The sequence below is a fragment of the Kogia breviceps genome, chromosome 1 (assembly GCF_026419965.1).
Source record: "Kogia breviceps isolate mKogBre1 chromosome 1, mKogBre1 haplotype 1, whole genome shotgun sequence".
Taxonomy (NCBI): Eukaryota; Metazoa; Chordata; class Mammalia; order Artiodactyla; family Physeteridae; genus Kogia; species Kogia breviceps.
The window spans coordinates 26,173,632-26,188,525 of record NC_081310.1 but is presented as its reverse complement, the minus strand read 5'-3'; the positions used below and the strand labels follow the sequence as shown (position 1 = coordinate 26,188,525).

Here is a 14,894-nt window from a genome sequence, read left to right as displayed (position 1 = left end):
GCAGGAACCACTGTGCTGCAGCAGTGAAAGGCCTCCTGCTGGGGCTGCAATGGAAAAAGTGACCTCAGAGAGGAATTCGAAACTAAAATGCTCAGAAAAAGAAGATGAAATATCATGAAGTTTTGGTTAAGTCACTTGGTTCCAGGAATATAAAAGTGTAAAGCTGTTTCAGTTTTTCAAAAAACTGCAGATTACATGAACTTTGTAGATTACTATTCTATTCTAGTTGTAGCTTAGAATTCCAAAGTGCCTCCACCCTCATGTTCTTCACAAGAGATCTGTGGTGTTTAGGAACACATTCTCCTAGAGAGGCCCAGGCAAGGAAGCCAAATAAGTCAGTCTGGAGTCACTGGACCGAGATCACTCAGCGTTCTACTAAGCCGTCCCAGTGCAGAGGGTGCACTCACTAGGGACCCCAAAATACAAAGGCAAAGACAGCACTAGAGAGGAATCATCGCATACCCTCTCCCCCATCCTGCTCCCATCTAGAGAGGGCTCCCCTTTAACGGAAAAGTTTATAGGCATAACAGCAGCAGTTTATGTCTCTCACCACTGGGATTTAGCCAGTTCAGTGAGTGTTTCAGAGCTGGGATCTCTTGCTAGGTGATCTGCTCTTGAAATTTTATCTAATATATTAGGCTTTTGCAAGGAAAAAATGAAATGCATCATGGCATAAGGATATAAACAAAACCATAATCTAGGAAAAAACACCCCCCCACCCTGGCCCCAAACAAGCTTTGATGTTTAAATATAGATTTATATTTTGAGTAAAGCATGAATCAAGTCACATATTTAATGTCAGTAGAGAGTGTAATTTTAGAGTCATGCCAGAAAGAAAAAGGGAGGGGGGGTATGAGCACATAAAACTTATTTATATTTTTATTTATCCTATTTCCCACAGATTGAAAATAAACTTTCAAGCGCACCACTTCTCAAGTTAATTCATTCCTGAAGTCTGAAAATTTTGTGCTTATTTAGCAGTGCCCTCTGGTGTCCAAATGGATCATTTTAGTTTGCCTTCAGGCAAAAAGTAAACCATTATACAATTAAACAAGTCTACAATCACCATGCATTCGTTCACCAAATATTTATTGAGCACTTTGTATATGCCAGTTTATGGAAGGTGGTGGGATACACAGATGTACAAAAAAAGACATGGTTTGTTATGACTTATATGTGGAATCTAAAAAATAAAATGAACTAGTGAATATAACAAAACAGAAACAGACTCAGAGGTATATAGAGAACAGACTAGTGGTTACCAGTGGGGAGAGGGAAGGAGGGAGGGGCAAAACAGGGGTAGGGGATTAATAAAATAAATATGTAAAATAAATATGCAACAAGGATACATGTACAGCACAAGGAAATATAGTCATTATGCTGTAATAACTTTAAATGGAGTATAAACTATAAATATATTGAATCACTATGTTGTATACCTGAAACTACTGATAAAATAAAATACTGCAGATCAACTATACTTCAATTAAAAAATTTTTTTAAAAACACAGTTCTTTGCTCTGTTCTTAAGGAGCCCATAGTTTAACGAGAAAGACAAATGTAAATGCAATTACAAAGTTACTTGATCACACAAAAGAAATCATTTTACCTATTTTCACTAAAATGAGACTGACAGAGCCCGGTCATCTCCATTTCCAAACTGTTCTGGACCATTACTCACACTAGCAGGTATCTGGCTGGCTTTGGACAGAACAACTTCGGTCAAGTACACAGGGAACATTCTGAAAAAGAGTACACATCCCAGGACATACAGTGAGATTAAGACCTAGTTTTAAAGATTTCTGTAAGAGAGCTCCTTTCACAGTCAAGACACTTCTGGTCTTGTAGTTACATAGGGTCCCACTGGTCACTAGATCTGACACACAAATCTAACATTCATTAAGCCTTACATTTCTTTCTGAAAATGCAGACTGTTTTTCTAGCACTGTAATGAAAGGCCTCAAAAGGAATCAAATGGCAGAGATGCTAAGAACAGATCATAAACTGTTTTAGGATCCTTAGATCTGCAAATTGCTGACTAGGGTTACAGAAATCCATAGTGTTCTGAATTGGTGCATCTTCAGGCCTTCTGGGGAAGCAGAAGGAGTCTGAAGGAGTTGCCAAGACCTTCCACCAAGAAGGAAAGTAAAATTCAAAAAACATCAAAGGAAAGGAGTTCAGGAACTACTATAGATCAAGAATGATGCTTTATACAATACTGTAATTTTCCTACTTTTGGTCATTTTCCATTCTTGTTATTGTTGTTTTCCAGCGTAAGTAGCTGTGACTTGCTCCTAAGCAACAGAATATGGCAAAGGTGACAGGATGTATATGACTACATTACACCATATTAGGAGGTCCATCTTGCTGACTCTCTCTCCCTCGCTGGCTTTGAGGAAACAACCAGTTGTGCTGGCAAGGCTCATGTGGCAAAGAGGGTGGCCTCTTACCAATACCCCCCACTAAGCTGAAGTCCTCAGTACAAGTGCTCATAGAGAACAGAAAGCTGCTATCAACCACATGAGTGAAAAAGCAGGTCTTTCCCCAGTGAAGCCTCAGATGACAGTGCAGCCCTGGCCAACACCTTGACTGCAACCTTACAAAGGACCCAAATTTGAGATATTAAATGTGTGCTATTTTAAGTTGCTAAGTTTGTGGTAATATTAGTATGCAACAATAGATAACTAATATAGATCTCAGGACACTTTTTTATTTTAAAACATTTTTATTATAAAAGTAATACAAATAGAGAAAAACTAAAATATTGAAGAAAGACAAAGTCATCCATTTCCTGCCCTGCCATCCTATTATAACCAGTTAGTAATTTATTTTGTCATCTTTTTATTATATACTTGGTGTGTTATTTATAGCCATAGTCATACACATTCATATACTTTTGTATCTTGCTTTTTGTTACTAAATATTTTCTCATGTTTTTTAGTAATTACTAATTTTTAATGGGTACATAACACACCATTCATTAGCCATATATGTTCACTGACTATCTCCCCAGACCAGTGGTTGGCAAACTATGGCCCTGTATTTGCAAATAAGTTTTACTGGAATACAGCCATATCCATTCATTTAGATACTGTCTACGGTTATTTTTGTCCTACAAACAGCAGAGCTGAGAAGTTGTGAGAAAGCCTATATGACCTGAAAAGCCTAAAATATTTCCTTTCTGACCCTTTCCAGAAAAATTTTGCTGACCCTTGCCTTAAACTTTTAAGTCATTTATAATTTGGATCATTATATGCCCCCAAATGTCACTTGAAACATCTCTGTGCATATAATTGTTTATACTTTAGGCAACTCAATTGGGAGGTATTAACAAAAGTGGAAAAACTGGGTTTACTTAAGAAAGATGTTTTGAAGGTTAACACTGTCCCCTACTATCTCTCTTGTAATATTCTAGCTGATACAGCACAGGTGGTGGTAATAAGAACGGAAAAAAAAGACCCAGTACTCTTGTAGGTAGCAATTCTCTGGTCCCTATTCATCTAGACATGTAATTTTACACTCTGGATGAGCATATTTTTAGTTTTGATTTAAAGTCAGCCAAAGAGGGGAGTGACAGTAATTGCAACATGAAAAAACCAATTGAAAGAATACTTTCTATTGGGGATGAAAAAGCAGACTAAAGTAAACTCTCCAGGTGTCAAGGTGTACCGGAAATGCCATTCCAGGCTAGCTGTAGTGACCAAAAGGCACTGAGAGGGTTGAGTGAGGGAAAGAGGTGGCAGTCTCAACAACGTTCTACCCTTCTGAACACACCCTAGGCATAAACTTGTCTACAACTATAATTAAACTGTCTCCAGATGAGAAAGTTCTAGAGCAACTACCCTATATTTTTGAATAAAATAAATTCTTCTATCTGGGAAAGTTTCATTCTTCAAAAAGAAAACTTATGGAATGGGACCAGCTAAGTCAACCCTGACTATCTCTGAGATAAAAGATGAATCAGGCTGATGGGTCTCAATCCAATCTTGTGTGAATAAAGCAAGCATCGGGAAGTATAGGTGTCATCTTCTAAGGGAAATATTCTGCAACATAAAAAAAAAAAAAAAAAGATAAGGATGGACCTTTTCCCCAATAGATAATGTAATTTAAAAGCAAAACTAGGAAGATATGTAATGTGATTATCCCAATTATGCCAACAATGTATGTAAAGAAATCATATAAAACACATTTATTTATTAAATTGTTCTGTCAAAATGTCAACCAATTTAACATTTCCTTAAAGAAGTGTTTAAGTGTTCTTAAAACTATTATAAGCCTTTACATTCCATCCCAGTTACTCATCAAATCATTAAATGCATCATGACTTCATGAAGTATTCTGGGAAACTATGAAATTTTCTGTAGAGTAGGGAAGTCAAATTATTTTTGTGAAAACAGCTAGGAACATGTTACTTTGAACAGAACATAGCCATTCCTGAGGTATGAAAAACCCAGTCATTTTTTTTTCTTGAATGTTCATATTGTAAAAGAAGTGATGGTTCTGTGAATGGATTGATTCACACTTAAAATCATGTCATAACTTTTTTGGTTTTTCAATGTTTACAGATAGTTGCCCCAAAACTGACCTGAGGATCTGGCAGCATAAATCCATCAGTAAGTTTGTAATAGACTATTGTGGAGTCAGACTCCACTATGGCCAAAGTAAAAGACATCGGCAAATCTGGATCGCCTTGCAATTTTCGAGATGCCTTCAAGATCTCCCTTATCCTGAAAATAAAGTCACAACACATTTAGCATTCACAATCACTCAATTAATTATAAGATCAAATACTGTAAAATCTTGGAGAAGAGGGAGGCAATAACATTATATCCATAATGCGGACTCAGGAAATGTATGAAGGCTCAAATATAAACATTTAAAGTTGTCTTCTTTTTTTTTTTTTTTTTTTTTTTTTTTTTTTGCGTTATGCGGGCCTCTCACTGTTGTGGCCTCTCCCATTGCGGAGCACAGGCTGCGGACGCGCAGGCTCAGCGGCCATGGTTCACAGGCCCAGCCGCTCCGCGGCATGTGGGATCTTCCCGGACCGGGGCACGAACCCGTGTCTCCTGCATCGGCAGGCGGATTCTCAACCACTGCGCCACCAGGGAAGCCCTAAAGTTGTCTTCTTATACAGAAAATCTTACAAATAAGAGCTATCTACTGACTTTCAGTCCTTCTCTTTTGTATTCACCCATCTCTCCTGATCATCATACCCGAGAGACTCAAAACTGCATTTAGGAACCAAAAGAATGGGACTCTAACAGTATTTAGTGCATCTAAATTAGCTAAAGATCCCGGTTACTCATTTCTCCAATTTTCCAACTTGGTATCTTACAGTGGAACAATTTGGTATTCAGGTTTGTTTGTTTGGTTTTTTTTTTTTTGTGGTACGCGGGCCTCTCACCGCTGTGGCCTCTCCCCTTGTGGAGCACAGGCTCCGGACGCGCAGGCCCAGCGGCCATGGCTCACGGGCCCAGCCGCTCCGCGGCACGTGGAATCCTCCCGGACCGGGGCACGAACCCGTGTCCCCTGCATCGGCAGGCAGACTCTCAACCACTGCGCCACCAGGGAAGCCCTCAGGTTTGTTTTTTAAAAATAGACTATAATAAACATTTCCCCATGTTTCTCCTGGTGTTAATAATTACAACCTTTATATGGCTATATAATATTCTATTGCCTTATAACTTATCCAATCACTCCCCTCTTGCTGTAAAGTTCTTTCAGGTTTCTTGTGAGGAGGGGGAGGGGCTAATAAAGATAAGCTGTAATCATCTTCTTCCTGCAGGCAGTCGTTTCTTTTTAAAAAATTCTGTTGGGTCTTTCCAGGTATCAGAATTATTAGATATGAATATAGATATTTTTGTGGCTCTCCATATGTATTCTGTTACTTAATAAAAGCTAAAAGAAAATATATAGAGAAAAAACTTTTTTGTAAGATTATGTATCAAACGTCAATGTTATAAAGGGTTTCAGTTTGCTTGCTGTGGAAAATAATCTACTAAATCCAGTATCTAGGTCTTCAAAGCACTATTAGCTTTTGTTTACCACAAGCTAAAAATCCTTATTACCTACTCAATAAAACCTGTATTCAATAATTCAGTAAAATATAATCTCCAGAGGAGCTCTCTTAAAAAGTCAAATAAAAAATGGTCAGTTGTTTTTTCATGAAGCTAACCAATTTTCCAGGAATTAGAAAAAGATTTACTAGTATATTAACATGCTACAACTGAATACATAAATAACTCAACACTATATTCTCTTTAACAAAAGTCTGATTTGTCCCCTTAAATTCTACTCCCAACCCTAAGTAAAAATTCTTGTGATTCTTCACCCATCCTACTAGCTACTGAATCTACAAAGTATCTAAAAAGAAAAGTCTCTGCTTTGAAATATTCTTCCTATAGTAATTATAATGCTTTTTAAAAAACCTGTGGTAGAGACAAGATTTTTAAAGTGATTTAAAACAGCAATAAACTTCTAGAAAAGCTGAAATTCAATTGTTCTTGCTAAACTATCATTTTGTCACTGCATATGTTACAGAGTGATAACTGGTTTCTTAAAACAGTCACAAAAAGCTGCTTACCTACTATCATTTAAATTTCACAGGTATGTAATCAGATAAGGAGAGAATGAGTTTCTAAGTTTGTTTCCTCATAGTCAAACCATTTCTAAAATGACCTTGAAAAAGTCAATTCAACAATATGGTAATACTGGATAAATAAAATGTTACCTGACAAAATCTTAATTCCTTTTCAAGAGTCAGCAAAGCATCATCTCTCTGAAGGCTTCCCTGCCACCTTTCCCCAACCCTACAGAGGTACCTTGTGCAAACCTACATTACTGCAGTCACTACCTTGTATTTATATTTACGTCTAAGTGTCTGTTTTCCACTGGACTGTACCCATTTTGAGGGTCAAAGCTTTAAAAAAAAATTGTTAATGCTCAATATGTAGTAGAATACTTGGGTAGAATGAATGAGGCTTTTTTTCCCCCTTATAATATTTATTTGTTTACTTCATTTATTTTGTCTGTGCTGGGTCTTAGTTGCGGCATGAGGGATCTTTAGTTGCGGCATGTGGACTCTTAGTTGCAGCACGCATGTGAGATCTAGTTCCCCGACCAGGGATCGAACCCGGGCCCCCTGCATTGGGAGGGTGAAGTCTTACCCACTGGACCACCAGGGAAGTCCCTGAATGAGGCTTTTTGAAGGAAGGTTTCCATATGGCTATAACTAACTCTTCAGGCATATAAACTTTAAAATATTTCTGATAAACATTTTTCCAAAATTTATTATGCAATTCAATTACACTAAATAAAAGTTAAACTTGTCTTGACAGCTCAGGACCATCATTTTTGGTACTTATTACTGTAGATGACAGTGGTAGATGGTGTACCAAAGAACTCCTTAGAGTTTAATTTCTTAAAAGTATCTGATATTTGCTTGCTTTTTGATCATCAAAACAGTCAAATTGTTTTATCATTTGTCTCTATACCAGGGCCTGGCAAACTATGGTCACCTGTTTTCTATAGCTCACGAGCTAAGAATAGTCTTTACTACATCTTTAAATGGTACATTCTGAATGGTCATATAAGTACCTACATAATAGCCTTGATTTTGCCACTCTGTCCGCAAAGCCCAACATATTTACTATCTAGCCCTTTAAGAAAAGGTTTGCTGACCCCTACTCTACATTACAAAAAAGGTTAAGGGGGCTTCCCTGGTGGCAGAGTGGTTAAGAATCCGCCTGCCAATGCAGGGGACACGTGTTGGAGCCCTGGTCCGGGAGGATCCCACATGCCGCGTTGCAACTAAGCCCGTGCACCACAACTACTGAGCCTGTGCTCTACAGCCCTCGAGCCACATCTACTGAGCCCGCGTGCCACAACTACTGAAGCCTGCGCACCTAGAGCCCGTCCTCCGCAACAAGAGAAGCCACCGCAATGAGAAGCCCGCGCACCACAACTAACAGTAGCTCTCGCTCGCCGCAACTCGAGAAAGCCCGCGCGCAGCAATGAAGACCCAATGCAGCCAAAAATAAAAATAAATACATAAATTTATTTATTTTTTTAAAAAAGTTAAGAATAAAAATGGTAAGATATGATCACCAAGGCAGTGTTCCTTTTTTTTTTCAATATTTTTTATTCAAAAGTCAGCACAGAAGGGGGGTTTCACTTCTAATGAGGATATAAAAGATCTCAAAAGACCACCATCCCTATGATAATAAAGAGAAAACACCTGATGTGCTTAACAATATGCCATTTTTCTTTAATGCCATAAAAGAGAGGTAAACACAGAGAAGTTTAAAGGAACTAAATTCCAATGAGCAATGAGCCCTTCCAGGGTAGAGACCAAGACACAGCCACTTCCACCCCTGAGGGCAACTGCTAAGTCTGGCTGCAGTGGCTGGAGGAGTAAGCCAGTCATACGCAAGCAACTTCATTGGGACCAGGAGAAAACAGCACTACTTGTAAAAATGGCACATGAACTGGCATGGTGGAATGGAATCTTAAAAGCCACCAACCCCTCCAGCTCACCAACTCTCACTCATGGGACTTTGGTTGTGTTTAAGCAACAGCATGAGAAGCTGGGGAAGGGACAGGAAAATGGCAAGCAAGCCCTAATCACTAAGCCCTGCTGAAGAGAGAGGGCTGATCCCATTCTTAAGACATTTGAAACCAAGAAGAGAACTGAGATAACTAAAGCTGCAATTCAGCCATGATTCCTCTTGACTTCTGATTTGATTGACTAAATTAGACACTAACTCTACCTCCCAGATAGAGGAAAGGATGAGCTCTTTGGAGGCGGGGAGTAGAATCGACATCCGTCTATCAACATCAGTCTTTTTTTCATACACCATGTCCAGCATCCAGTGAAAAACTCTAAGCTATGTGAAGAAGCAGGAAAATATATCTAATAATCAGGAGCAAAACTAAGGTTGTTGAAAAACAGATGTTGCCATTAGTAAAGACTCTAAAATAACTATAATAAATGTTACAGTATTGAGGAAAAAGACAGACAAAATGGGTGACAAGATGAAAAATATAAGCAAAAAAATGAAAATTGTAAAGAAAGTGAACATTCTAGAATTTAAAACTGTATTTTCAAAGTATTGACTAGGCTTAATGGTAGATTAGACACAGCAGAAGAAAGGATTTAGTGAACCTGAAAATAGGTCACGAGAAACTTAACTGAAGTACAAAGAGAAATTATTTTTTCTTTAAATAAAACATCAGAGGCCTTTGATGCAATATCAGTTTAACATATGTGTAAACAGAATTACAGAGGAAAATAAGGAGAGAATGGTGTGTGTCTTAGTCCGTTCAGGCTGCTATAACAAAATACCACAGACCAGGCAGCTTATAAACAACAGATATTTATTTCTCAGGATTCTGGAGGCTGGAAAGTCCCAGATCAAGGCACCAGCATGGTCTCATTCTGGTGGAGGTCCTCTTCGTGGCTCACAGCCAGCACCTTCTTACCGTGTCCTCACATGGTAAAAGGGGCAAGGGATCTCTATAAGGTCTCTCTCTCTCTCTCTCTTTTTTTAAATAAGGCCCACCCGGATAATCCAGGCAAATCTCCCAATCACAAGATCCTTAACTTAATCTCATTGGCAAAATCTCTTTTGCCATAACATATTCACAGATTTCTGGGATTAGGCTGTGGGCACTGTCAACTACAAATTGGCACTTGCCATTAGCATGTGCCATCCACCTCTACAAGGATTAAGTCATGTGCTACTGCACCTGCTGACTTTTGACACCCCCTGAAAGGAGTTCAGTGTGGAGAGCCCCCTGTGCTCCGGGTAAAACTAGCAGAACAGGTCTTCCGATAGTTAGATATTTTCAGGAGCTGATTTTATGAGCCCAATGCTTGTATCTCCTCATATCTAGAAAAGGACTAAATTCCCTCATGGTGATGTCTGCTTCTCGTGACTAGCAGAAACCTTCTGCAAAAAATATGTGCTAATTGCAGGTACTCCCCCTTCACCAAAATCACATATATACTGACCTTCCCCCCTACCTCTTTGGAGCAGTTTCTCAGAGCTATCTGAAATGTGAGGTCTTTTTTTAAGGCACTCATTCCATTTATGAGGGCTCCACCATCATGGCTTAAGCACCTCCAAAGGTCCCACCTCCTAATACTATCATTTTCAGGGCTTAGGATTTCAACATATGAAACATAGGGGATACATTCAGACTATAGCAGCATAGAAGAAACAGCTGAGACTTTTCCAAAATTGTTGTCTCTGAATGTAAAGTGTCTCTTTTACAGACAGCATGTAGTTGGATCTTGGTTTTTTTTTGCGGTACGGCTCCGCACGCGCAGGCTCAGCGGCCATGGCTCACGGGCACAGCCGCTCCGCGACATGTGGGATCTTCCCGGACCGTGGCACGAACCCGTGTCCCCTGCATCGGCAGGCGGGCTCTCAACCACTGAGCCACCAGGGAAGCCCGGATCTTGTTTTTATATCCAGTCTTATAATTTCTGTCCTTTGATTGGAGTGTTTAATCCATTCACATTTAAAATTAATACTGATATTGTTGGATTTATATCTGCCATTTTGCTGTTTGTTTTCTATATATCACATGTCTTTTTTGTTCCTCCTTTACCACCTTCTTTTGTAATAAATTGATGTTTTCTAGTGTACCATTTTAATTTTAATTTGTGTTGACCTCTGAACAACACAGATTTGAACTATGCAGGTCCAATTATATGTGGATTTTTTTTTCAATAAATATGTACTATAGTACTACATGATCCCTGGTTGGTTAAATCTGCGGATGCAGAACTGCAGATACAGAGGGTCAACTGTAAAGTTACACTTGGATTTTCAACTGTGCAGAGGATTGGCACCTCTAACCCCTGCATTGTTCAAAGGTCAACTGTACTTTTTCAAGTTTCTTAGTGGTGGTTCTAGAGATCACTATAATACATTAGTATCTTAATTTATCACAATTTACCTCAGATTAATACTAATTCAATTCTAAAACAAATATAGAAAATCCAGTATAACTTTCATTCCTTTCTTCCTCCTTTGTGCTATTATTGTCATATATATTATGCCTATATATTATAAACTCAATACAGCGTTATATTATTGCTTTATACAATCTTAGGTCTTTTTAAAAAGTTAAGAGGAAAAAGGATAAAAAATACATTAACCTACATATTTAATATTTCTGATACTATTCATTTCTTCAAGTTAGTCTCTGATATCATTTCCTTGCTTCAATATAGCCCCATCCTTTGTGTTAATATTGTCATAAGTATTACTTCTTAATATGCTATAAGTGTGATCCATTGATTTTTGACAAAGCTACAAAGGCAATTCGATGGAGAAAGTCTTTTTAACAAATGGTGCTATAATCTGAAGATAGTATACCTTTATGTCTACAAACAGGATTATTTTAAGAATCAATGAGGTGGCATACATGAAAAGGCTTTGCAAACTGTCAAGTAGTCACTGAATACAGCATTATTATATATACTATCTATACCAGATTTGCATTCTTGCAAAGGTAGTGTCACCACTACCTTCCCCTTAAAAAATAATTTCCACCTATGCTGAATTTTATGACAATTGGCTAGATTACTGTTCATATCAGAAGTTTACTTTAGAAAGAGATAAAGCAACCATAAATATTAATCAGAACCCTTATTACACAGCACTGATGGAAAGTAACACTCTGAAGCCACTGTAATACACATAACTTAAAAATAAGTTTCTTTAAATATCCCTAACTGGCAGAGTATGACGAAGACGGGACACAGACGGAAAGGGAAATAAAACCTATTAAGACAACTTTTACGTATTTTCTTTTTCTCAAGATATGACGTGGTTTAAATCAGAAATGTACATACATGCGTGTGTGCGTGTGCATGGCTGTTTTCCTAATGTAAACTGTGTGGGAACTCTAGACCATATACTAAAATTTAGGATAGAAATTTCCATCTCATTCATGTTTGTTTCCAGAGTTCTTTGATATAAATAGCAAAACATTTTCAGACTTACTCAAAACACCCAGGTGGGAAATGCTAACATTTGAAAATTAGCTCAGAGTTGTAAAAGGGGTATTGTCTTCAGAGTTGAGGGAAATCACTGTCAAAATGAAATGGAAGTTCCCGTCTCAGAGCTCTCGTGTGGGGGAAAATTACCAATGAATCTTCACAGTAGTAACAGAACAAAATAATTTATCTGCCTCTGTTACCCAAAGCACACTTGGGAAGTCTTACAAAGATTCTTGTTCAGGATCTCTTCTAGTCAATTTTTAACATATGTTTAAAGTAATGCCATCATCTATGCCCATTTGAGATCTGTCCAGTTTGTTTCCTTCATGGGACACTAATAAACTCCTAAAAATGTTTAATTTGCCTTTGAGTCAACAGATTGCACAATCTCAATATAACAACAGGTTCCAAAGTTCTATTTTAAAAATCACACATGATTGTAAAGATGCTGAGGACACTGAAGCATCACTAAAATACTATAGTCCCACTTAACCTCTAACAAGCTTACAGTTTGAAATCTTAATTTAGAAACCACAGAACAAAGTTTCCTTATATGCATATTTTTTAAAAGCTCAGTTCTTTGCAAAATTATTGTAGAGATGTTTCATCACACAAATCTAAAATAATAATTTAGATAATAAAACCCTTTATGGTTCATATGTGATAGTAATCCACATATGTAAAATATAACCTATGTATTAATAATAAAAATTTCAGGTTCTGAGTACATTATACTTCAAGGGAAAAAAATCCCATCTAAAGAAAGAGATAAATCAGTAATAATCATAGTTGTTGATGAAAGTAACAGAATTTGATGTTTATAACAGGTTTTTCTTTCTCATAATTGTTCAGAGAGGAGCTCAGCATACTGAAAACAGAGTGGCTCCCAAGTTTAACAAAGCTAACTTGAGAATGTGCCTGAGGCAAACACATAGGGAACATTATTTGGCTACTGCCCTTTTTCCAAGCTATTCAAATGCTTTCCATAAACCTTAACATTCACTTTTTTGGTAACAATCCTACAATAGAGACTAAGTAATCTCTGGAGATTTGCACAGAGGAAAAGAAAGTTGAAGACAACATTAATTTTAACCTCAATGTTGTCAAACTAGAATGCATCATGGGTTAAAATTATTATTAATTTCAATCCACAGAAAGCAACATCTCCTCCTGTCCTCTTCAATGTAGCCAAACTGATACACACTGTAGCTTCATCAATAAAGGACATTAACTCCCTGATCTGCCTCATTGTGATATATTGAAACGACACGCAATAATGCAACTCTGAAACACAATGCAAAATTAAATCTGTGCCCACGGTGCCTTATTCATCCACAGGCTCAGTTCTGAAGAAAGTTTCAAGAATAACAGACCACCTCCTTAGGAATCACGCCAATGCCTTCCTTGTAAAAAAATCAAGGCAGCTAAAAGCCCAGGGGCGTTTACTGAACAATTAAGTGCCTGTGTGGCTATTCACCCCAGTGGGAAGCCATTCTAAAATAAACTGCAAGCTTTTTTTGAGGGTAAGAAAAAAATGCTATGTCAGTTGAAAGAAGCTGCCAGAATTGGGGGTTTCACCAGAAACAGATTTCCAACGGAGGTAGTATGAGGACACACATCCTGATATGCAGGGAAGCCAAATGACAAATCATTTTACTAGTTGTTAGACTTCAGGCCTCATATAAAATAATGATCATTTCATGAATTTGTAATAAAGAATATACTTTTGGAGAGAGGAATATTTTTGATTACAGGGAAATAATAATGAAGTATCCCTCAAAAAATATGTAGCATTTCAGAATTAAATTTCATAACTTTAAAAATGTTCTAAAGAAGGAACTCAGTTCTATTAACCCTTTACTGCACCATTAATACAAGTCCTTTTTCCAACGCACTAAGGAAAAGTAAGGGTTGAAGTGGGGGTGGGTGTGTTAAGGAGGGGAAGATATGGATGAAAACGAATTTAACTAAAAGGTAAGGAGACTATTCATAGCATTGGCAGAGTGACTCTCCAGATCTGTGATTGTTCTCTCCTCAGATGCATACCAGTTACAGTTACAGTGTAAAGTGTGGGAAACAGTGATGAACTTTGCAGACATTCTAACTTTTTAGAAACTCTTAGAAGGTTGCTTGTAGCAACCTTATGCTCTTTAAGATATTATTTAGCACGTCTCTGTTGCAGGAAGTGAGTAGTCTGAGTGAGTTCACTCATACAACAAATATGTATTTAACCCCAAATACCAGGTACCAGGCTAGGCACAGGGGAAATAGCAACGAATAGAACAAAGTTCCTGCTTCCACGGAGGAAGTGGGGGAAGAAGAGAGTAAACAAGCAAACAAACAAACAAAGAAATAACCAATATATAGTATATTGAGTAGTGACAAATGCTGTAAGTGTTATTAAAGGAAGCCCACTTCTCAGGATGCGATAGTACAGAGGGTGAGATGATAGTAGCTTACACCAGAGTGATAGAGTATTGCAGAAGCGGTGAGAAATGGTCAGATTTTGGATATACTTTTAAGGGAGAACTGACAGAATTTGTTAACAAATTAATTTGGAGGTCTGAGAACTGGGTGGACTAAAACCAATAAGAGACATAGCAAGGTTAATATATGAAAGTCAATGTTTTCCTACATACCAGCAATGAACAATTGGAATTTCAAATGAAAAACATAACACCATTTACATTAGCATCAAAAAAGTGAAGTACTTAGGTATAAACCTAACAAAAATATGTACAGCATCTGTATAAGGAAAACAATAAAACTCTGATGAAAGAAATCACAGGAGATCTAAATAAATGGAGAAATAGTCCATATTCCTGGAGAGGAAGGCTCAACACTGTTAACATGACAATTCTTCCCATTGTGATCTATAAAT

General features: G+C 37.6%; 1 protein-coding gene across 6 annotated transcripts in view; it reads right to left on the bottom strand.

The window, feature by feature from the left end:
* TSEN15 (tRNA splicing endonuclease subunit 15) overlaps window positions 1–14,894 on the bottom strand; it is a 130,623-nt gene that overhangs the window by 96,123 nt on the left and 19,606 nt on the right. For 4 of the 6 annotated variants that reach the window (XR_010839710.1, XR_010839708.1, XR_010839712.1 and 1 more), the window contains exons 4-5: window positions 4,586–4,727; window positions 1,610–1,742 (exon numbers count right to left, since the gene is read on the bottom strand). Coding sequence is in view for 2 of the 6 variants with exons in the window: in XM_067029342.1 (XP_066885443.1) it covers window positions 1,683–1,742; window positions 4,586–4,727 (202 nt within the window). In the remaining 4 variants the exon portion in view is untranslated. Of the gene's footprint in view, window positions 1–1,069; window positions 1,743–2,705; window positions 4,044–4,585; window positions 4,728–14,894 lie in introns of those variants that run through there. The other 2 variants (XM_067029342.1, XM_059074960.2) reach the window with 2 other exon arrangements.